Raw genomic sequence first — 26,811 nt, 5'->3', positions numbered from 1 at the left:
GTTAACATGGCCCTAACAAACTCTTGGTTAAAGTATAAACGAAATACGCATACTTAGAAATTTCTCACAAAGATATCATGGACCTTCTACACTTTAGGATCAAAGTTGGTGAAAAGCTCATAAAAGTCAACTGTTTCAATATCCAAAAATGGGGAAGACCTTCAAGCGATACATCTAGTCTAATAGTAGCTGCAAAACGCCAAAAAATTGAAATAAGACCTCTTACTAAGGTGCAATTTAATAATATTGGAGTTTTTCCAGAGCACTCACAGCTTTACTTTACCTTTAAGATACAAAAACCCTGATTGCACATCATAATCTAGATGGAACTGTCAGAAAAGGCGACAATGAAACGGTTAATTAATTATCTATTGTATTAGATATTACTTTCAATGTAAAATCTACTTTAATTAAGTACTATTGTAGAATTTCTGCGGTATAAAAAACTATTTTAAAAATATTTTTAGAGTTGATGAGATCCTGCAGCTAAGTGCATGTGCTTTGAATTTATAGTAGATTGCTTCAGCTTTCAAAATTTAATATTTGTTTATTTACTGTACCATAAATTTCACGTAGTAATCTTGTTAGAGCAGCAAATTGGCTTCGTTCGGTCCTGCTTTCACTAGGAAATGAGATATCATATGATACGATTTTATTTTCAGGCTACGTCGACCCGCATCGTAGGCGGTATCTGGTGGTTTTTCACCCTCATTATAATATCATCGTACACGGCGAATTTGGCCGCTTTCCTTACAGTGGAACGGATGATTACCCCCATAGAGAGCGCCCAGGACTTGGCCGAACAAACGGAAATCGCTTATGGAACTCTGGAAGGCGGCAGCACTATGACATTTTTCAGGGTAAGTTCACGACTTTGAGCTGGTCGTTGCTTTAACTTTTATACTTGTCAAAAGGGCTTTGAGCAATATTATATTTAAAATACCGGACACTAGCAATTTTCGGTTAGATAAATATTTTCAATCACCAATAATTTCACTTTTTGTTGGGAAGAAAAAATGTTTTTTTAAATCTTACGAGCTACAGCTCAACGCCCTTATGTTAACCATAAGGGCGTTGAAATGCCTGCCAGAGTTACAGGAATATACTGCAAATAAGAACTTTAACGGTCTAATAATATATTTACTTACATACAGACGTTTGATAGCTTATTTACTACGTATTTAGTTAAAGAATACTCTCTTTGTTTCAAATGTAAACGTTATAAGTGCTTCGAAAAAATCGGGCCTAAACAACGGACACTTATATGGGAAAAATTAAATTCCGTATCTTCAAAGAATGAGCAAGATGGCTACCTTTCTGGTCCCATTTCATTTCAAAACGTAAAACAAAGAAGACCGCGACGTGACCATAACGCAGATGAAGACCACGGTTCTTCTTTTAATCATTCTGTAACCTTTTATTATAAAGTTCGGAATCTAGATAAGGAAGAACAGGTGTGTCACACTGCTTTTTTGAGTTTCCATGGTATTGCCAGAGGTTGGCGCAGGAGAATTCAAAATTCTATTAAAACTTCTGGAATAGGACCTTCAAATGAACGTAGAAAGGATAACAATAGGCCTTCTAAAATCCCAGAGGAAGTTCTATACCTAATACGACAGCACACTAAATCTTTCAGGGCCAGGGAGACTCATAACTCAAGGCGGGATAATCCTGACAAAGTGTATTTACATGAGGAGCTAAGTATAAAAAAATGCACAAAATGTTTTTGCAGGAAATCCAAATTAACGTGTCACATCATGTTTATTATAATTTTTTACAAAGGACTTCAACACTTCCTTTGGTGTACCAAGAACAGACATTTGTTCACGTTGTGATGAACTGATTTTAAATATAAAAACCAGTAGTGATGAAATTATTGAAAATCATTTGGTATTGGAAAAAGAGTACTTAACCTTAGATAACTTAAGAACAGCCAGTAAATTAACGGAAATAAAAATACATTATAAATTGGAAGCAAGAGCAGGTAGATATATAGCTATATCGTTCGACTTTGAACAAAACCTACCATTACCGCATATAAGAACTAGTGACGTATTTTTTAAAAGACAACTGTGGTACTATGTATTTGGCATTTGGATAATTCAGCATTAATGTACGTTCATACTGAAGATATTGCAAAGAAAGTGTCGAACGGTAAAACTTCTATGCTTTTGCATTACTTTAATCATCAAGATCTATCTAATGATCATTTAGTTATTTTTAGTGATGGATGTTCTGGTCAGAACAAAAACCATGTTTTGGTTTATTTACAATATATGCTGGTTAATTCTTTAAAGATTTTTAAAAAAATAACCCACATATTTCCTATCAGGGGCCATTCTTTCCTTTCTAATGACCAAGACTTTGTTTTGATTAAAAAAAAAAGAGAATATGTCGAATTAAAGAATTCGAAGATACGGCGTTCATATACAACATGGAGATCTCAACAGAGAAAACTAAAGCGATAGTGATATCAGGGGAACCGAGATGATGTAAACTAGTCGTAAATAACAAAATAATAGAACAAGTGATGGAAACTGAATACTTGAGAATAAAACTGTCAAGCTACGGAAAAGTGGAAGAAGAAGTAAAAAAACAAGCGAACATGGCAAACAGAATAGCAGGATGTCTTAACAACATAATCTGGAGAAACAAATACCTCACAACGGAAACGAAAACAGGATATATAAATCAACAATAAGACCGATAATGATGTCTTCTTCTTCTTCTTCTCGTGTCACTCCTAGCGGAGATTGGAAATCATCATGGCCACTGCGACTTTGTTAGCAGCGCGCCTAAAAAGTTCAATCGAACTACACCCGAACCATTCACGTAGATTACGAAGCCACGATATTTTTCTTCTTCCCACACTTCTTTTGCCCTTAATTTTGCCCTGCATGATATTTCTTAAAAGTTCGTACTTTTCACCTCTCACAATGTGCCCCAAGTATTCCATCTTTCTAGTTTTTATCTCATTTAGAATTTCGCATCTTTTGTCTAAAGTTTGGAGTACTTGCGTGTTAGTGACGCGGTCCATCCATGATATTCTGAGAATGCGCCTATAGCACCACATCTCGAAAGCTTCGATGTTTTTTGTGGTCAACTATTTTAGTGTCCAAGCCTCTACTCCATACAACAGGGTAGAAAAGACAAAACACCGCAGCATTCGTATTCGTAACTTTATATTGATATCACGATTGCAAAAGAGTTTGCGCATTCTAATAATGATGTACACAGCGGAAATAAGAGCAGATACGGCGAAAACACAAAGACTACTGGAAACAACAGAAATGAAATTCTTACGAAAAATAACAAACCAAACTCTAAGAGACAGAGTAAGAAGTGAGGAAATACGAGCGAGAGGTGGTATAGAGGAAATAAACGCGTGGACCAAAAGAAGAAAAGTGGAATGGAATCAACACATCGAAAGAATGACAGAAAATAGAATAGTACGAATAGCTAATCGAAAAATGGAAGAAGATCATTGGGACGACCGAGGAAAAGATGGTCACACAACGTCAATTAAGGCTAAAAACCGAAGTAAAACAGGCATTTTGCCTATTTATAAAGTAAGAAAAAGAAGAAGAGAATATTTACTCCAGAAGTTCCAGAAGATTGTGGTGAACTCATACATCAATCAAGAGAATAGCCATCTCCATTTAAGGTGGTCAATATTACTCAGGAAAATTTTTCGATATAAATACAGCATGTTCCCAATACTTTGTAAAGAACAGAAGACCAAGTTTGGGTCATAGAGAAGCACGTTTTATCAAGATATCTATAGATTCTCCATACGCTAAACCCCCAGTACATATTCTGGTCCATGGACTCACTGTACTGTTCGGAATAAGAGAGCATTGGCCAATGCTGTAGATTTAGATAAGATATATAAGTCTCCTATTGCTATTAGTTCTGTGAAAATTCAGAATATTGTATTATTAACTGCATTTTTAAAAAACCAACTGTTGACGTTGATAAAGATAACGCTAGCAGTGGATGCGACTAACTCAAATTTAAAAAAAAATATACTATATATTCTGGTTAATAAAATATTAACAGCAAAAAAGGGGGATTTTTTTTGTAGTTCAGTCAAAAACAGCCAATATCAGTATTTGTATGTATGTTTTTTCAGTATTTTTTCAAAAAGTAAATACTCTTTTGGCACCTAGTATATTAAATATTATTTGTTTGTATATATCCTAATTTATTAAAATTAGAAACAAAACATTGGCTTGAATATTACCAGTTTATTAAGTTTTTATTAATTTCTGAAAATTTACTTTTTTTGACCTTGGTTATTTTTGAAATAAACCCTTCAATTTATATCCATAACATACGAGTATTATAATTATATAGCTTTTGATTCCAAATAAAATTTTCAGATATACCTGCAGTATTATGCTTAAGTTATAACCAAACATTCGATATAAAATGGCATTGTAAAATTAAAAACGTCATTTTTTCAATAATAATTAACTGTAAAACACATCAGATAGTGTAAATTATACACAACAAACCTTTCAAACGATTTTACCCAATAATACTTGGTGAATCCTACTGTTGGGTATTTCTTATAAATTGTGACAAATCCTAAAATACGACGTAGGTAATTAATAGTCAATTAGCAAGAAACAAGTTCCGCCTTCCCTAAATAACTAATTAAATTCGAGTAGAGAACGACACGTGGGTGTGGAAAGACACGTTTAGTACCGCCTGTCTATTCTATTGATTCTGTTACTGTAAAGTTTTTCTTTATTTATCTCGCTTTAACAACTGAAGTTATTAGCATAACAAGATACAAAAACTAATAAAACAAACGTGAAGTTTAATCAGGACTTAATTAAAATTTATGAAAAAATTATATCGATTTTAAAAATTCTACCACTTTTGCCAAATACACTGCTGAACATAAAATTAGGGTCACTCTGTAATTTGAATTTATTTTAAAAATTATCGTTCTTTTTTAACAATTTTCGGTTGTAACATAGTTTACTGATGCATTGCTTGGAAAAAAATTGTAGTTTTTGCAGTTTCGATAAGCGTTTGAGATAAAAAGGGCTCTTTACCCTAATTCCTAAAAACCACTATCAGTATAATTTTTTTTCGATGATTTGAACGTCAATTGTAAATTGTTTGTCCCAAGATAGGGAAGACTTTGCAGAGGTCATCGCCAACCTTCGCTAAGAGGACGGCAGCTAAAGAAGAAGTAAATTGTTTGTTTAGTGTTATCACTGTTAGTGTATTGCAGCGAGCATATATTTTGTTGTGGCGGCAAGAATTTTTGACAACCTTAGAAGATAGCAACGGTCAACGCGAAACTGTGAGAAACATTGGTGTAAGTCTCTCGATTATGCAACGAATATGGTAACAGTAAGAAGATACCGTTCGGCTTACTAAAAGACCTGGTTCAGGTCAAGGCAGAATTACAACGGCTAGAAATGACCGCTTTGTCGTTTCTAGTGCCTTATAAAAACAAATGATCTTGGCAGTTTGCCTTCAAAATCATCTGCAAGAAGTAACAAATGTAAACATAAGTGAATGGACAATTAGAAGGCAAGTTTATAGGTTCACGCTTTCCATGTTTTGCCGTGTAAGGTTGTTCTTAAAGACTACACAACATTTATGCATCATAATGCATGGCTCCACACTGCTCGGATAGTTACTAAATATCTTAACAAGCTTCAAATCATACGATTTGTTTAACCTGCTCACAGTCCAGATGTCGATCCCATAGAATATGTTTGGAATGAAATGAAGAGACGTTTACGGAGTCATGTGCCGTCCCCCAAAAATTTAAGAGGACTTCGCGACATATTGGTGCAAGAATAGAACAGTCTTCTACAAAATGTGATCAAAAATCTGATCCAAAGCATGCCTCGTCATTTGCAAGCTGTTGTCACTGACAGAGGAGGAAAAACTCGCTGCTGAATTTAAATACAAAAACGTTGTTTTCTAAAAGCAATCCATTAATAAACTAGGTTTACATAAAAACAACCCAAAATGGTTAAAAAAATAATAATTTTTAAAAAAAATTCAGACTACGGAGTGATCCTAATTTTATGTTTGGAAGTGTATTTGAATTCTCCTGATTTTTCCATGCAATTTTGTTTTTATGTAAGGTTAGGTTAAAGGTAAAGTTATATATTCCACTAATGCAGCTGTACCAGTTATAATGGACCTAGCTGGACTATCTGTCTTTGCATTACCGTCTATTCCAACTTTTGATGGCCAAGGAGTTTTGTGCTAAATAGTTTTGTATATATGGTATAAAAATAACTTAATCTACTGTTATATTGGATGAGAGAAACAAATCTAAAAATTTGATGTCAGACAGCTAAGGAAATCTAATATATTAAAAGATTTAGGAAGTCGACTTTCAAGAAAGAAGTTTAGGGCCTTAAATAGGTTAAATATTTCTGCTGTAAGAATATTTATCCCAGGAAACAGTTTGGAGATGGAACTTTTATGTAATAATTAATAACAGGTACATGGAAATAAATAAAGCAACAAACAGAAAAGAATGGAAAATAATAGTAACCCAAGCCATGGGCCTTCTAGGCCTGGAGAGCTAAATATATATATATATATATATATATATATATATATATATATATATATATATATATGTATATATATCTATATATATATATATATATATATATATATAGATCTAGCGGTTAATGTGGGCCCCGTACTAAAACGGTATTATACTAACTCCAGGAGAATATACACCGTGTATATTATTATCTGGGTAGCGCTTTATGTAGACTCCGACCAACACGTAGGATTAAATGAACTCCGTAATAGGGTAAAACACTTTTGGGATCCGTATGTATTCTTCCCCGTACACAACTAAACTCCTCCGATGTTGCCAATAATTTGATTAGTCGTAGATTTTTAAATTTTATAGCAGGTACGTTTTGGAACTTGAAATTTATTTAAATATCAATCAATTTATTCATTCTGAAATTCCACAAATACTTGGTTAATGTAGTTAAATATTTTATGGTGGTAATTTATATTACTTGCTTTAATTATTTTTAAACTTAAGTTAGTGTCTGTTATAAGCTTGGAAAAGGCAATTTTTATGTATTAGTATTTTTTTAATGCATTGACACTGAAAAATTTATTATATAAATGTACGTTCCGATGTTTCGATTGCTACGTTTTATGATGTACAATATTTGTTTCATAAAGTAGTAAAATTTAAATTATAATAATTTATAAATCAATCTTAAAATTACAATTTTCTACTGTCTAATTTCAATATTTCAATTTTTAAATGTAGGGAATTCAATATCTTACTATAATACTTTAGTATGTAACTTGTAACAGATACTAAAATAATAAGTAGGCATAACACCTAATTTCGCTTTAACTATAAATGTATCGTACGTAACGTAGCTATCAGTAGTGAATCATTACTCAGATAAAATATTTCGGTGACTTTATGGTAATTTGATTATAGCCAACATATCTATTACAATTATTACATATAATATGATCGGTTGTTTTAAAAAATACTTTTTAGCTTGTAAATTTTGTATCTTTCGTGATCAGGCATACGAGTATTTTATTTTTAATTTAGAAGTAAATGTATATATAATATTCTTTTTTCTGTCACTTATTTTAAATATGGTTCACTTATATTCTTCTTGCTTATTTATTTTTATTCGTAATACTTATAACGTACGTAATAACGTACCCGTTGTTGCAAAAAGCAACAACGGGTACGAAAGATATCAGGTATCAGGGGTGGTATTTGTCAATCTAAATGCCGCCTACGACACATTAAATTAGAGGACATTTCTTCAAAAACTGTATGACAAACTGTAAACATCGTTTTATCCGCGTATATCTACAGAACAGAAGATTTTTCGTATCATTCAATGGTAATATGGAGAACGCAGACAAACGGTCTCGCTTGGCGTAGCGTAATGGCACCTACACTGTATTACATTTACACAAATGATCAACAGATAGCAGTAGATACTAGGATTTTCATGTAGACCATACATTGCACAACCAAAAACTTTTGTTGCTGGAGTGGAGAAAAATCTAATAGATGCCTTAAATATAATAAAAATGAACTACGATTTAATTTTAAGCCAAACCCCGAAAATCTTAGGAACGCTCCTTCAATTTTCCCAACACAGGCGCTTTCACAAAACTGAACATCCAATAGTGTGATGAAATCCTTGAACTCTGAATTTCCTATAAATACCTTGTAGATAGTTTATATCGCACGTTGTCAATCACAGAATCTTGTTTAAAACTAAAAGGCAAACTAAGGACCAGAAATAGTATGCTCCGCAAGCTTGTCAGCTAAAAATGGGGCGCACATCCTTTCACCCTTAAAACGTAAATGCTTGCACTCTTTTTCTTGCTTAACTGTCTTTTTCCTTTTATTCCGATATACTCTGTACGAGTACTAGAAATCAATTCGTTAAGGATTTTTGCTTAGTTGAGGAGATATGTTGTGGAATGCAATTTTTAGATTCCCCATGTCTCTAATAACAGTTTTATCAACGTCTGTTTTTCCTTGCAATTCTTAGAAGGCACAGATTAAAGCAAAATACTGAATTTGGTTTCAAAAATTAGTTTACGTTTTTTAACCAAGTTTGACATCTTGGCGTCTATGCATGTGTCCGATCTACCTTAAGCGATTTATTTTCCTAAACAATATATTTATAAGAGCTTTCTTTATTTAGTACGTGTTCTTATTCTATACGAATTTGTAGCAATATGATAATGACGTTAAAAAAGTTTTCTTATTATTTTTCTTTCAAATATTCGGAGTTCTTCCTTATTTGTTTTAGTCATTGTCCATGATTCGCATTCATGTATTAAAATAGGTCTTAAGTGAATTATGCTCTGTATTGAATTGCTTTCTTCTGTTGATTCGCTTGTATTTGGTTTTTATTTTGTTGATTTTAAGTAAAACATTTTTCGTGCTCTCTTCACTTTGTTGAAAATGTCGTTTGCGGAGAGAGTTTCTTATAAGATCAATATCATTAGCAGATGCTAGGACTGCTTTGTACCTTGAGCCATTAATAAATTGCATTTTAAATAGACGTTATTTCTATTTTGGTAAGCTCTTCATTAAATTTTTGAATATTTGAATCGAGAATCTGTATTTTATTCAACTGTTTTACAACACAGAGTTTCTTGGCGCCTATCTTCATCTCTGTTTTTTTTTTGTTTAGCGTATCATTATTTTTCTTCCTATGCCGTCCCCATTAACGGAGGTTGGCGACCACATTTCTAAAAGTATCTCTGTCTTTTGCAACGTGGAATAATTCGTCTACAGTCATCTTTGTCCAGTCACGAATATTTCGCAGCCATGACTTCCTCTTTCTACCTATTCCCTTTTTGCCATCGACTCTACCCTGCATGATGGTCTGCAGAAGACTTTATATTCCTTAGTATGTGTTCCAGGTATGCAGTCCTGCGTACTTTTATTGTTCTCAACAATTTTTTGTCTCGACCCATCCTTCTCAGCACTTCCTCATTGGTGACCCTGGCAGTCCATGGAATTCTCAACATTCTCCGGTATATCTAAAATTCAAAGGCTTGAAGCTTCCTAACTATTTGCGCTTTTACCGTCCATATTTCTACTCCGTACAATAGTTGAGACCAGACGTAACATTCAACAAACCTCAGTCTCAGCGCAGTATTAAGATTTTTGTCACAGAACAATTGCTTGAATTTTAAGAACGCTGCCCTTGCCATTTCTATTCGTACCCTGATTTCTTAGTCTGAATCTAATTCTTTGTTGATGTAAGCTCCCAGATATTTATATTTTTACTCCCGCATCATTATTAAAAGAATTTTGCTGAATGTCGATCTAGGGAATCCGGTGGTATGTACATGATGTTTCCATAACCAACGTTCGAAAATTTGTCTTACTGTAAAGTCATGAGGATTTTACTAGGAAATATAGTGCTGTTTAATAATAATAAAGTTCAAGCAACAATTCCTATATGCACTAACTTGGTACTGATATCTCTGCTCCCCGATACCAGGTAGCAGTCCCGAAAACATTATAACTGCTACACTCATGCTTTCAATTATCCAACGATTAGCCAGTCCAGGACTATACGCCTTATTATGGTACTGATATTGCTGCTGTCCCTCATAAGTAAATATAATATGCAAGAAAGGTTTTGGCAATTTAATAGGATTTTGTATGTTAGAATATTATTTCTCCGAGAAAGTGAAAAATATCTATTTGCTATCCGGATTTAATTCATAGATTAAATATTAGAATGCTACAAAATAATGCTATTAGCAGCAAAAAACGGTCTGATAGTAAGTAATGAGAAAACTAAATAAATTTCTTTAACATACAAGAGAGAGGACGTAGGGTAGGGCATAACGTAACAATAAGCCCATATAATTTTGAAAGATTGCAGCGTTTTAGGTATCGTAGATAACGCTGTCACATAAGAAATAAAATGGAATATTCAGGTAGCTAACTGATGTAAATATAACCCACATAACACTTTTAAATCCAGAAGTCTAATACAAATCCCTAAAATCAGGATATATAAAACAGTGATTAAACCAGTGCTATTGACTTAAATGTGACGAGAACGCTGACAAAACAATGTAAGTAAAACTTAGGTATTAATTAGATCAGGATTACTAGAAAAGCCATCAGAATTATTTTCCAACTTACAAAGGTCCGAATACTAACCAATACCGAACCGGAACTAATGCCAAGGTCTAACAGATATATAAAGATAGCAACGTCATACAAGAGACTAAATCTCAACGCCAAAGTTACGCTGGCTACATCCAAAGGCTTTCTAATAACTGCATTGCCAAGTTAAACTGGGAGAATGCCCCGAGAGAAAAAATGCCCTTAGGACGTCCACGAATCAACAGGGGAGGTAACATATGGTCAGATTTAGGAATAATGGAACTACCTACCGACCCATCATATTTATCAACACATGCCTGTACAACCAACTGCTATCCAACCTACAATCAATACTTATCTGTTGGGAACTATCAAATCCATTACATGTAGTCAAACGAAGTAGGCTTAAAAAAAGTTATCTTAGGAAAGGCACTAAAGAAATATTGATACATATTTTTAAAACGTTATTTACGTGGCTAAGTTTTCAATAGTAATGAGGAGACAAAAAGCAGAAAAGCCAATAGAACCTTGTTGCGTTCTGACTATACTATGACGATAACCTTTACAATATAAACAATACTTGAGGCAACTGTTTGTCTCAATTTTGTCATTCAGAATAATTATGTCTGTATTTTTTAATTTGCTAATTTCCATAGATTCTAATTTCCATAGAATCTAAATATATCTTAAGGCCTTTATTTTAAATATACTTTTTTAGTAATGAAAATACGTAGATAGAACCTGGAATATACATTTAACCTTTAATCTCTGGGATAAATCCATCTCCTAAACAATGGCGCCGATATATTTAGTTAAAATTCTGTGCACTTATTTTAACCGTTTATGTCCTTATCATTCATATATGAGTTGTGACCGATATTACAAACTCATTTACTTTTCACAAAGAGACTTCATATTAACTATACTTATTACTATACAAATCTGATTCGAAATATCGTCGAAAAGTAACAGTGTGTAAAATTATTTTTAATGAAAAGTTAATTAGCCATTTCTTATGGGGTTCAAAAGAAAAGCCTTTACGAAAATTTGAGTACAAATAAGACCACCGTAATCAGTTGTATCCTGGGTAATGAATAATTAATTAATCGGCTAATCAGAATCACCCGGTCAATATGATTTTTGTCAAATCGGTCCTTTTTAGGATCAATTATTCTAATAATGTCTATAAATATTAAGGGCATATCTAAAGATAAAGACACTTTACTTTACTTAACCTTATCAGACATATGCGCTTAGCACAAATGTGACGCATTTCTAGTGCAGAAAATACATAGAAGGCAAAAAATAGTGTATTTGGAATTAAGCTGATCGCTGAAAATCACATAATAAATGTAAAAGTGCTATCTCTGCCGGCAAAGAAGCAAAGAAAAACTTAAAATGAGAGAGGACAAAACCAGTCAGCTGAAGGAACCTTTTAACGATGTTGAGCTTGGATCCACTATCTACGTATATAATGAAGAATAGTACGGCACTGACTGAAGATCTGAGCACAAAGCTTATTATAAAATTTGGACCAAAAATACAACAGTTACTGATATCCAAAGTCTTCAGACAAACCAAGCAAAGACAAAGTTGTTGCCTTGCTTAAACCTGGCAAAAACTCCAACGACCACAAAAGCTATCGGTCAATATATTTATTTTGTCAGCTTTACAAAATACTTCTCAAGAGGTAAAACAGAAGAAAAACTCAAATTAAAAGACAAAAGTTGCTATAGACAGGAAAGATCATGTACGTCACCAATACTAAATCTTGCCCAACACAGCAAAGATGGGTACAAAAGATATTAGGTATGAGGAGTGGTATTTGTCAATCTAAGCAGCAATTTGCAGTTTTCATTCAACATCTAAGTTACGTTATGCCCTACTCTACGTCCTCTCTCTTGTATGTTAAAGAAATTTATTTAGTCATCTGGGAAAAATTTCTCAAACGATATTAATATTAAAAGGGACTTTAAAGAGCCAAAGCACGCTAAACCGTAAGGTGACTAAAACACACAAAATGGTTATTTGAGAAAAATTATAGCTCGTTCCAGAAAGAATTGTAAATATAACATTAATGTAATTTAAGAAGAAACGCTGAAGAAAAAAAAACAGTAGCGGTTAGCCTAAATAAAGAAAGACAAAAAGATGTAATTTAATGTTTTGAAAAAATCTGATTCGAAGACTATCTGAAAAACATTTCATAGTATAGACATCGAGCGCGGCGATGCCTTTGCCGTCTGGCGGCCTATATCGGAAACTTTTACTACCATTTGACTATTTGTGTACGATTTTGTGTATAGTTAAGTGGCACACCACAAAAAGTGTTTTTATTTTCTCTTTTGTTCAACAATTAAAATGTATTACTATACTTCTAGATGTTCCAATACAATAAAGGATAATAAACATAAAGCACAGGGTACAAAATTTTATTATTTTCTATGTGCTAGTTATTATAAACACATAAGCTATACTACAATCAAAAACTATGAACACTATGAAAAAATACGGTAGACTATAACTACATTTGTGCTTTAGCACTATAGTAAGAACAAGATAAAACTCTAAATTCCTACATAATTATATTAACGAGAAGTTAAAAAAACTTTTGTTCGTTATCAGTAATAGAAAGCGCATTTCAGAATATATTATGAAAAATGTTGTTGATATTACAATATCAGATGATAGGAATACAAAAATAAAAAACAACTTACCTTTTCAAAACAACAATGAATCACTTCATTTTATCACGAAAAATTTAAAAATTGCAATGTAATTGAACCCATTTTGTGAGCTATAGTTACATTGATACTTATGTGGCAATTAGCTGTAAAGTCATTAGTCCTTTCCGTCGTATCATATTTTCCTAATATTTTTTGTAGGCAAGCGGTTTAGTTTGTGTAATATAATATCCCCAATTCGTCTCATAATATTTAGTTTTCAAAACAGCTGTTAATAATTCGTTCACATTTTTTAGATCTCTTTGCAGTACATTTGAAAATAAGTCGACAGTAAGATACTTTACTTGTAGATTACTCCTTGTTAAATTAGTTTATTAGGTAAGCCTAGTTCTGCCATGGTATTTCATAGTTTTATTCTTATGATTATATCAGTGTTTGTTTAAAATCTATAAATAACTAGTTTAATGTTTTTTTTTTTGTATTCCCAACATTTCTCATTAACTGCCTAATAGTGAATAATTGATCAACGATTTATTAGTCTTTCTAATTCCACACTAATAGTCTCCTATTTGATAGTTCACCTATTCACTCAATCGTTCCAGGTGTATTAGAAAAAATACTGTATATCCTAATAATTAATAGATATATAGCTTATATCGCTATAGTTTGTGCAGTACATTTTATTATCCCTTTTGTGTATGGTATGCTTTTCAGCAAGTTGGTACTTGCTCTTACTTCTAAATTGACAGATGAGCTGTTTAACTGCCTGTACTGAACTTTCTTCTTCATTTTGCAAATATATATAAAAATTAATAAAACTCTGACATACCGTTAATTAAAATATTGGATACCCTATACTATTCAATCAACGGAAATACTAAGATCACAAGAATCTATCTCTATCTAATTAGCCTTTTTCGGTCCATCTTTGGACATAGGCCTTCCGAATCCTTTTCCATTCTTCTCTGTCTGTCGGTATAGTCATCTACCTAGAGCCCACGTGCTTCTTGATATCATCTGCCCATCTCATTTGGGGCCTTCCTCTGCTTCGTTTATATTCCCACGGTCTCCAACTTATAAGAATTTTGTTTCATCGGTCTTCTTTTTGTCTTATATTGTGACCGGCAAATCTCCATTTCAATTTTGCAACTTCTTATCTAACATCCCTCACTTTTGTTTTCTCTCTTATCCACTCGTTTCCCTTTTCATCCATTAGTCTTATGTGCAACATTTGTCTTTCCATTGCTATTTGGGTTTTTATGGTTATGTCCATGTTTACTTTTGTAAATGTCCACGTTTGGGAACCATAAGTTAGAACAGGGAGTACGCATTGATTGTATACTTTGGTCTTAAGATGCTGTGGATATCTTTTGTTTTTAAGAATGTAGCTTAGTTTGCCAAATGCCGCCCATGCCAGTCTAACTCGTCTTTTTATCTCTGCTGTTTGGTTTTCTTTGTTACGTTTTATAGTTTGACCCAGATATATATAATCCTGAACTTGTTCTACTTCATCTTGTCCGATCCTCATTGTGATGTTTTCATCTGTATTTGTTATAATTTTGGTCTTGCTGTAATTCATATTAAGGCCTATCTTTCCAGCTTCTACGTCCAGTTCTTTCATCATTTCAAATAATTATTCTCATTTATCTGTTATCAATGCGATGTCATCAGCGTATATTAGATGGTTCAAGCGTTGTCCATAAATTTTTATACCTTTTTCTTCCCATTCTGATCTTTTAAAAATATCTTCCAGAGCCTGATTGAAAAGTTTCGGTGATATTTTGTCACCCTGTCTCACGCCTCTATTTATTTGTATTGATTTTGTTTATTCATATACTTTAATTGTTGTTTTGGCTTCCTTATATATATTGGCTATTAGTTCCGTATATCTGTGGTCAATTCATTTTCTTATTCATTTTTCATTATTCATTTGCTCGTTCTATAAGTATTTTCATACTTAGTAAATGGTCACTTGTGCTGAATCCCTTTCTAAAACCAGCTTGTTCTTTTGACTGGTATCCATCGAATTTTGTCGTCAATCTATTGGTTAAAATTTTTGTTAGGAGTTTATACATTACATTGAGGAGTGTTATAGGACGGTAGTTTTTTATATCTGCTTTATCCCCTTTCTTGTGTAGGATAATGGTTACGGATTCCTTCCAGTTGTTTGGGATTCTTTTTTCTTTTAATATCTTGTTAAAAACGGAATGTAGATTGTTAATTACCACTTTTCCACCATATTTCAGCATATCTGCAGTTATTCCATCTTTTACTGGCGATTTGTTGTTTTTCATTTCTTTCAATGCCTTCTTTATTTCTGATTTGCTTATTTCTGGCTGTAGCTCTGAGTTGACATTTTTTACTTTAGCCTTAAGTTGGTTTTTAATTGTTTCTGGTGGTTCCTTTTTTGTTTTATATAGTTCTGAGTAGAAATGGTGGATAATATTTATAATGTCATCTTTAACGTTTGTTTCTAGTCCGTTTTCATCTTTTTTTTTTGTTTATTTCACACTTACCTAATTTCGGTCTTAAGCATTTCATATTTTTGTTGTTTTGTATTACTTTTTCTCTTTTTATTTCTTGTTCTTTTCTCTTATTTTTTCTTATTATTCTGCTTATTGTTTTATTGATTTCTACATATTCTATAGCTTCCTTCTTTTATCCATAAGCTTCTTTGTTTCTGTTGATATATAATTGTTCTTTTTTAGATCCTTTTTTGCTATTTCTTTTCCTGATGTAATCATCGTTGCTGTAAGTATGTTGTCTATTTCATCTATATCTTTGTCATCACTGTCTAATTTTTAAGTAAGTTGTTCTTTTAATAGGTCTTTGTATATCTCTTTATATTGCCCTAGTTTGTTTCTATCTACTAGATCCTAGTTTTTAATTATTTTTCTTTTCATTTCATAGTTATCGTCAACACTAATTTTTGCTCTGACCATCCAGTGATCGCTACCTGTTGTGAATCTGTTAAGAACTGTTACATCTTTAATGATATATCGTTCCGTGGACAGTATGTAGTCGATCTCATTTTTTGTGGATCCATTAGGGCTGATCCATGTCCACTTTCGTTGGGGCTTCTTTTTGTAAAAGGAGTTCATTGCGTATAGATGCTTTTCTTCTAGGTAGTTCATCAAAGTAGCACCTCTATCATTTCTCTGACCATAGCCGAAATCTCCTATTTTAGTTTCTTCATTGTTTAGTTTTCTACCCAGTTTGGCATTGAAATCTCCAATTACTAGTATAAGACGATTTTTATGTTCTTCCATAGTCTTTGATATATCTTCATAAAATAGTTCGATATCTTCCGTCATCATAAGCTGTCGTGGGGGCATATACCTAGATAATTTTAATTAATGTTCTTCTTATTTTAAGTATGACATAGGCTGTATTCGGGTTTCTTCTTTTCGTCGAGTTTCTGATAGGCCTATGATATCTTATTTTATGGTTGTTAATTCTTCTTTCAGTTCATGTACTTATTCATCCGTAGACATCGATCTAATATTGTATGTCCCTATTGACACGTTGACGGATTTTTTTGATTTATGTTGTGTTCGTCTTAGTGGGTTTTTGTTTATATCTATCAAAAGCGAATTATTGCGTCTCCCAGATACAGCGAGGCAGACCTTTGAGGTGTGGGATAATATTATGGGTTATTTCTGGTTTCGTCATAATTTACACTGAAATTACTAACAAGAGAGTGCTCTTACTTCCACATGTTCAAATTGATATATAGTACCAACAGATGCTAGTTATATACCATCAGTACTAATAAAATGGAAACTATCAAATTAATGTCAATTTCATTGAATAATCAAAACAATCGAAAATATAAAATATACCAAAACAACACAATAAAAGTAAAAGTAGAAGAAGAACTAACCGACCCTATTAAAGCTGGTAATGGGATAAGACAGGGAGATTTCCTGAGTCCTCTATTGTTCAACCGGATTATGGATGAAATAATAAAAAGTAAGAAATAAAAGAGGATACCAAATGGGAGAAAAACAAATTAAAATAATCTGCTATGCAGACGACGCAGTACTATTCTTTCAAAGTAAAGATGATTTACAACGTATGCTACACCAATTTCATATAACCGCCAGAAAATTTAACATGTTAATTTCCTCAAAAGAGACAAAATGCATGGTTACAACAGCAAGTTTACTAATATGTTAATTGGAGCTGGAAGGTCAGATAATAGAACAAGTGATGAAGTTTAAATATCTAGGTATCACATTATCTAGCTACGGAAAGCTCGAAACTTAAGTGGAAGATCCACTGAATAGAGCAAACAGAGCCGCAGGCTGCCTAAATGAAACAATATGAAGAAATAAAAATATCGGGAAAGAAACCAAAGGCAGAATTTACAAAATTTACAATAATGACATACGCAGCAGAAACAAGACCTGACATAAACAGGACAAAAAGGATGTTAGAAACAACAGAGATATAAACACTTAGAAAAATTGATGGTAAGACACTATGGGACAGAGCTAGAAGTACAGATATACGATGTAGATGCAAGGTGAAGAACATCAAGAACTGGTTAAGAAATAGAAGAGTAGAATGGAACGATCATATAAGCCAAATGACAACAAATAGAGTAGTAGACACGGCAAGAGACGGTTACCCAATAGGAAGACGATCAGTAGGAAGACCACGAAAACCATGGAACGGCAACTTACTGGAGGCACATTGAAAAACAGACAGAGTCATGGCTATATAAAAAGAAGAAGAAGAAGAAGAAGAAGTAGAAAAAGATACACAGGATAAACATTAAAATAGCTGCAAGAAAGAGAAAATGAATCAGTCATATTAATGTAGAATAGCAGAGGACAGAATGTTTAGAGAAAATAATGAATCAGTCATATTAATTTAGAATAGCAGAGGACAAAGTATTTGTCATAGCCTTGGACAAGTGTCCAATTGAAAAAAGACCACAGGTCGTTCAAAAAAGACGGAACTCTAGAAAGAAAATAGAATAGATTTAAAAAAAAAAGCATAAACGTGTCTTTTCCTACTCTTTTAATATTGAAAATACGCAAATAGAACCTTGAATTAAAATGTAACCTTTGATATCTGTGATAAACCCATCACCTGAACAATGGCGCCGATGTATGAAGTTGAAATTTTTTACACCTATTTTAACTGTTTTTATTTTTTTATTATCTATATATGAGTTGCGAACGATATCACAAACTTATTTATTTTCCACAAACAGGCTCTTTAATACCTTAAATTATTACTATACAAATCTGATTCGAAATATCGTCAAAAAGTAATACACGGCATGTAAAATTTAAATTTTCAATAAAAAGTAAAATATTAGGCATTACTTATGGGGTTCAAAGAACGAGCCTTTACGAAAATTTAAGTACTAAGAAAACCACCACAATCGGGTATACCCAGGGTAATGATTAAATAATTAATCGGCTAATTCTTCAGTCACCCCTTTAATATGATTTTGTCAAATTGGTCCTTTTTAGGACCAACTATTCTAATAACATAATGTTTATAACTGTTAAGGGTATATCTAGAGATCAAGAAATTTTACTTTACTTAAACTTATCAGACATATGCGCTAAACACGAATCTGACTTATTTCTAGTGCAGGAAACACATGTAGGGCCTAACGTAGGGTATTTGGAATAAAGCTTATCGCTGAAAACCACATTATAGATATAGACATGCTATCTCTGTCGGAAAAAAAGCAAAGAATAACTCAAAGTAAGAAAGGACAAAACCAGTCAGCTTTCAGAGAAACTTTCAACGATGTTGAGCTTGGATCCACCATCTACATATTTAATGAAAAATAATACAACTACCGACATTGAGGATCTGAGCACAAAGCTTATTACGAAATCTGGACCAAAAACACCACAATGGCTTATCCGAATGATGAACAACTGTATTCAAATTATGGAAACACCCAAAATCTAGAGACAAGCCAAAGTTGTTACCTTGCTTAAACCTGGCAAAAACTCCAACGACCACAAAAACTATCAGCCAATATCTTTATTTTGTCAGCTATTTAAAATACTTTTGCACAAGATCGTTAATATGATTTCACCGATATTTGAAGAAAAGCTCAAATTAAAAGACAAAAGTGGCTATAGATAGGGAAGATCAGGTACATTACAAATGCTAAATCTTACCCAACACATCAAAGACGGGTACGAAAAATATCGGGTATCAGGGGTGGTATTTTTCAATCCAAATGCCGCTTACGACACCTTAAATTACAAAATATTTCTCGAAAAACTATACGATATCCCCTTAGATAACAAACTCACTTATATTATTTGCGTATGCCTACACAAGAGAATATTTTTTGTATCACTCAATGTTAAGAATAGCAGATGAAGAACGGTCTCGCTTGGGGTAGCATAAAGGCACCTACACTGTATAACATTTACACAAACAAACGATCCATACCGGTAGATACTAGGACTTCTATTATATAGACGAGACACCTATTATTGCACAATAAAAATAAACTATGAATCAATTTTCAGCCAAAACCCCTGAAAAACTCGTGGGTGCTCCTTCAATTTCCTCGACATAGACGTTTTCACAAAACTGAACATCCAATCTTGTCATAAAATCATTGAACTGTAGACTTCCTATAAATTCCTTGAAAATAGTTTGTATTACACCGGGTCAGTCACAGATTATTGTTTAAAACTAAAAGGTAAATTGAGGACCAGTAATAATATTCTTCGCAAGCTTGTCAGCTAAAAATGAGGCGCACGTCCTTCCGCCCTTAAAACATAGACGCTTGTACTATATGCTTCTGCTGCCGAATATACCTTGTTAGACAAATTAACCATTCTGGCTATTAATTTTAACACAAAAATATCTATTGTAGCACTTAACCATATTTATTTTGAGATAACCTTCTATCAAGATATCATATGTAGTACACAAATAAGACCAGAACTAAAATATTAAAAAAGCTTTATACAATATATCGCAGAAGATTGGATAAAATAAAAGTAGTTTTTATTATTCAGATGCTTACATAAAATGTACAAAGACATACTCACGTAAACAAAATATATTACGAAATTTCTTGAACTAATTGAACTAATAAAATTATATTAAATAAAAAAACAACATCTTTAAAAATACAGAAAAAATAAAATTTTCGATGCAAGCGAACATTCCATTCAATAATAAGCCCAAATCCTTTTGTATCTACATACCTGTTTTTTAAAGAACCAGTTACATTTTAGTACTTAGTTATACCAGGTAATATAATATCCTCTGTTACACAGTGTAATGCGTATGACATTCCACTGTCTACAAACAGTAGATAAAAATAAGGAGCCCATATAAACCGTTCAGGGTATATGTTGAAAACATACGGTATAATCGCACAGTTGCCAAACTCTCAGAGCTTACTTAAACCGATAAACGTATGGTTCAAATATACAATGAAGAAGATCTGAACGACCCCTATAATATATACACGTGAACTAAGCGATATACATTTATGATACAGGGGTATTTACGGGCTCCAAAAATTTTTTATAAATTATTAAACTCTACATGTTGATGAATCGACTGAACCAATATTACGGAATTGTCAAGTGAGCTCCGTATATCGGTATCCACTTGACCACGGAGCTCAATTGAACCTGAATTTTAACATGGGCGGAGTTCACTTAATGCCGTAGATATATATATATATATATATATATATATATATATATATATATATACATGGAAATAACCGACTGTCTTTGCTATTTTAATTCTAGCTCTGGGGAACACTGTATGTTAAAGAATAATGACTTGGCCGCTTTTTCCCCTATTCAATAGAAAAAAACAATTGCGTTATAGTAATTTATAGTTGTTATAGTATTAAATCACATAACTCGTCAACGGTCTCATACCGATTTTTGTGTTTTATAATTCCCATGTTCTTGTCAGTCACCATATAGGAATGGCCTCTAACAGGAAATATAATCCAACCGTTTCTGTTAATGACGGACATAATGTAGACAGGGAAACTCCTCCGCAGGAGATAAAAAATATCTAATCGGCAAACTTGTCCATCCAGGTGATTATACAGAAAGTCGTTCAAAAGGAAAACAACATTGTCACTGCCTTTTTTGCCAACTGTTTCTGGATATACATAGAACACACTCTTCGAGGTTGAAAGTACATGAATGGATGAGAAACATAGAAAGCTGTCGCTTATAACAGACGTCGTTAGTTTTTATATTAGGAATGGGTAAGTTCCTACCATAGTCTACACAGATTGATTCTCTCGTCACATCCTGGGAGCTTGCTTTTCTGGATTTACGCTTTCTTCTCAAATAAAATTCTCCTACTTGTCTCTTATGAAAGTCATTTTCTACCTTCAGACGGTTTATTTCAATCTCTATGTTTTTTGTACTTTCACTAGATTCTACCATATTCTTTTCAAGATGCCTAAACTTACATAAAAACAACTACTAATGTGTTCGTCCTAAGATAGCTAAAAGATACGTTGAATTTGGACGTGAAAATTTTTCTATAAAATTCATAGCATACGGAACAATCTGGATATAATTTTTTGAAATATCAGAAATTTTTTTTTTTCAAATTTAGCTCTTCTGGTAGATAAGTTCTTGTTGAATGTTTTGTGCTATAATGACTAGCATATCCTTTAAATGAGGATACGTGATCCTTTATTTTATTAACATCACTTATAGGAACTTTTCTAAGATGATTTGAAGGCTATTTCACCACTTTTTAAAGATTTAACAAAGTACTCGATTTTGGTTTTCGTAATACTATGTAAGGCTATAATTCTTGACGATACACGTTCTCCTCGAGTACGATATTTTTCTCATTGGAGTATCTCACATTGGAATCAACAACACAATCTCTCAAAGTTGCTTCATTTTCATGTTTCCTGGTGTGTCTCCTTCCTTCATCGTCTTAATCTTGTGCAATCACTACTTGATCGTCGGCAAAGCGAATTTTACGAAAGGCTAAAAGTTTACACAGTTGGCATAGTTGGAAATCACCAGGCTGGATTTATTTCAGAAAAATCATCAATTGACAAGATTCGTTTAATAAGACAGATCCCTGAGAAAACATTTTAATTTAACATTGAAACCCATTACCTATTCGCAGACTTCAAAGCCGCATACAACAGTGTCAAGAGAATAGTACTATACCAATCAATGCGTGGGTTTGGTATACCAGAAAAACTTATCCAATTAACACGAATGACAATATCTAACTTAAAAGTTAGCGTTAGGATACAGGGAGAAAATTCTGGATCCTTTGAGATAAAGAATTGACACAAACAAGCCCTGGCTTGTCCCTATTTAACATTGCCGTGTAAATGGTAGCCTAGACATACGAATTAGAGACGGCGGTACTATTTACAATAGATTGATACAAATCTTAGCATACGCGGATGACATTGACATAATAGGGTGTATCAAGCGAGATGTTTCCTAGAATTGGAAACCCCGGCGAAACAGGTCAGTCTAGTCATCAACGAAGACAAAACCAAGTACATGTTGGTTACTAAGAATCCTATAGCAAATGAGGAACCGGAAATAGCATTTGGAGGTCATATCTTTGAACATGTTGACAGGTTCAGATACCTGGGCTCACTAGTGACTACTACCAATAAAACAAGCAAAGAAATTAAAAGACGAATATATAGCTCATACAATGGACTTCAAAACAATTCTACTCCAGAAATATCCAAAGAAAAACTTAAATTGTTATGTACAAAACACTGTTAAGGCCGGTCCTTACATACGGGGCGGAAACATGGACTCAAACGTAGAAGGATGAAAGACTTCTGGGAATATTCGAGCGTAAGATACTCCGCAAAATATTTAGAGCTATAAACGATTAAGGGCAGTGGCGCAAAAGATTTAATTTTAAATTATACCAACTTTTTAATAAGTAGGATGTCATACGAATATCTGACAACATAATTGCTAAGCTAACGGCAGGAACACCTATACAAAGAAAAAGCAGAGGCCAACCGCGAATTAGGTGGTTAGATAGAGTTAAGACCGACTTATGGATACTAGAGATCAGAAGATGTCGAGCAAGAGATCGTGATGATGATGTCAGATGAATTTTCGAAGTCATTTTCTGCGAGTACTTCATTCAAATCCTCTTTATTGCTATTGTCCAAATAAACAGTACCATCCTCGTCAACCTCACCACCACTAGGATATTCTTTCAGCCATTGCAGCAAAATATTTGCCGCACCTTTATCACTTAAGTGAACCGAACTTCTTTCAGCTATAATTAACAAACGAATGAGCAGACGTAGTACGAATTGCCCTTTGTAGAATACGCAGAACTTACAAAACTTAAATAGAAATAGGGAAAGTATCGGACAGGCAAAAAGAAGTAGGGAAGTGAGTGATTCCCAGTAAAAAAAACACCTGTTGTTTTATAACCCACACGAAAATCGGGGAAGCACCTTACTAGCACAGATTCCGACCACATCACTCTCAAGAAACGTTTAAGTATTACTCCGGCTCCACACATGGGAGCCAACGTTGGCCCCAACAGCGTTCGTTCAATGTGTGTACCGACAAAACTGTGTTGGAGCCAATGTTGGCGCCAACGTTTTTATGACTTGCTCCAACGTTACACATACACATCCAAGGAATTGGCGCCAATACTGGTGTTGCGTTTGATGCTGGCCACACATTGGCGCTACAGCAGTGTTCCAATCGACGTATAGTTATGATTAAGAAGACGATGACTCTTTTTATAAACTGTGGCTTGTCATAAGAAAATAAACCAATGACAAGCGACAGTTTATAAAAAGAGTCACCATCTTATTTTTTCTTTTAAAACTCTTGTGCTGCCATTTTACACAGCATTCTTTTTAGAATATAAAAATTACTTTATAGAAGCTTGAATTTGAAAATTTCCATTTCATGAAGGCATTAAAAAACAAATTAACACCTTCGTTGAGTTGTTTACGATTAACACTCTGATACACATCGGTGGTCTATCAGAACGGGGTTTATGCTCAAAAGACTATTTCTTGCATAAATAAATAATATACATATCTGTTTTTTTCAGTACCTTTCAGGAACCCAAAAAATGTACTTATCTAAATATTTTACAAAAGTATATACTTTTAATTTTCAAATATACCTAGATTATTTTGTTCTTATAGACCAACATCGTGTGGTCATGTAACTTTTAAAATATGTTCTTTTATCTATCGGCTATGGATTAAAGTCACGTTAATGCAGAATATAGCTAAAATATAAGGCTAAGAAATTTGGGATTTGAGTTATTAAAAGAAAAAATGGGATTTAGAGCCTCGACGTCAGATTTACACTTATATATTCAGTCTGCAGTTGCCAAATACGGCATCTCTAAAGATCTAGTAGCTTTAAGTAACGCTGTAGACAAAATGACGTGAAATTCGCCTTTTTTGTAGTAAATTATAATCCTATGCACTCATTATCACGACATTCGCAGCTGCAGTCGGACATGTTGACATGTTGGATCCCATGTGTGGAGCTGGCCTTAGAAAAATATCAAAATAAACAACAAAAATGAAAAAGACATGCCAAAATGGTACATAAAAATTGGGGGCACTGGTAACCTCGATGATATTACGATTGACTTTTTAATTTTTTAGCAAATTATGCAAGCTACAAAAATGGTCCACTAGCTAAACATGGAAAACAAAATATTGGGAAAAGTCAATTTTTTTAGAATTTTGAGTAAAATAATTTCAAAATAAAATAAACTTTCAAGTTACGCATGGAGTTTCTAGTGACTCTGTGGTATTATGAGGATTAAGAAGAAGACAATTAGAAGAAATTCTTATTTACAGTTGTAGCTAATATACATTATTTTGTATGTCAAAGGAAGAAATCGCAAACACGTAAATCGTAATATATTTTTTACTAACACATTTTATTAGTTTTCTCTTGTATTTATGTACCTACCGTGCACCATGCACAAAAACATTATCCAACTTCAAAGAGATTTACACTCACAGACATAAATACGAAATGTATTATTACCGTAACGCGTGCTGAATTTCGTTTTGTTTCCAAAATAGAAGTTGTTGGAATTTTAGTGCAAAATTTTCATGAGATAGCAGGTAAATCGAATTAGGGAAACGGCCAATTTTGCAACATCTTGTGATGAGTTTCAAGCGCATTGCCGGTGGTAATCTCTGAAACGCTTCCTTTATTCGATAATCGAAAATTATATTACCTACTGGACTTCCCTCTGCAATGCATCCATCTTTCTGACACTGCATGCTGCTTTTCAGACGACAAGTAAATTGTTTTACATACACTTCTAAAATAAATATTAGTAGTTTTCATACCAACGCATAAATAGTCTGCTTATTTTTTTCTTGATATAAATTTTAAATTATAACATAATTACTTTATGAAACAACCTTATCTGTAACTTAATTTGTCTCAGGCTATTTTCTCGTGGCTTAGTATATCTGTTGTTGTATTTGCAAATAAGAGGACCAAAATTAAAAATAAAAATACGATTACAATTTGTTTGCAAATATCTGCTTTGCACTGCTTGGCGCCTACCACAAAATCTTAACGACTTTTCTCAGTATTCACTTTTTATTAAATCGCCGTAAACACCAAACTTGATTTTTCTTTAATAATTTTACAAAAAAAAATCAAAACAAACTGTCTCATCTAAATCTCTTATCAAACATTTTTTTTAAATTCTCTTTTTTTCTTCCCTTCTAAAATAATTTCCTTGGCCAATCAACTTCTTCTTCTTCTTTTGGTGTCTATCCTCTGTGGATGTTGGCAATCACGTTGGTCCGTACAACTTTGTTGGCAGCTGCTCTAAATAGATGTATGGTAGTCACTTATGTCCACTGTCTGATGTTCTTCAACCACGGTGTACTTCTGCGCCCTTGAGACATTTTGCCTTCTATCTTGCCTTGTAAAATTAGCTGAATTAGTTGATACTTCTCAATGCGCATCACGTGCCTTAAGTATGTTATCTTTCTGATTTTTACGATACGCATAATTTCCAGATCTTTATTAAAGGTCCAGGCTTCGACTTGATATAAAAGGGTAGAAAATACATAGCATTTCAAGACTCGTGTTCTTATATCAATGTTCAGGTGTATATTACATAAAATCTTACTGAGGCGATTGAAGACAGTTCTCGCCTTTTCTATACGACATCATATTTCCTTTGAGTGGTCCTATTCCTTATTTAGGCTGCATCCAAGGTATGTAATTTTATCGATTATTTTCAAGGGTTCATTATTAGCTGTCAATCGGTGCTGTATTACGTCGTTTTTACTTAATACAAGAATTTTGGTCTTCTTGCAGTTTAATTTCATGCCGTATCTGTCACAGGCTTCCACTACACGGTCAATTAATGTTTGCAGACCGCATTATCAGCAATCAAAACCGTATCATCCGCATATCTTAAATTGTTTATGATTTCACTATTGATTTTTATACCTTCTCTTAAACCATT

At 33.2% G+C, this 26,811-nt stretch overlaps 1 protein-coding gene across 1 annotated transcript in view; it reads left to right on the top strand.

Moving 5' to 3' along the window:
• LOC140446295 (glutamate receptor ionotropic, kainate 2) overlaps nucleotides 1–26,811 on the top strand; it is a 429,700-nt gene that overhangs the window by 378,466 nt on the left and 24,423 nt on the right. The window contains exon 14 of the mRNA XM_072538832.1: nucleotides 663–860. Coding sequence (XP_072394933.1) covers nucleotides 663–860 — 198 coding nt within the window. The remainder of the gene's footprint in view (nucleotides 1–662; nucleotides 861–26,811) is intronic.

The sequence above is a fragment of the Diabrotica undecimpunctata genome, chromosome 7, assembly GCF_040954645.1.
Source record: "Diabrotica undecimpunctata isolate CICGRU chromosome 7, icDiaUnde3, whole genome shotgun sequence".
NCBI lineage: Eukaryota > Metazoa > Arthropoda > Insecta > Coleoptera > Chrysomelidae > Diabrotica > Diabrotica undecimpunctata.
Note: the sequence above shows the minus strand (reverse complement) of the source record. Positions and strands in the feature narration are given on the sequence as shown.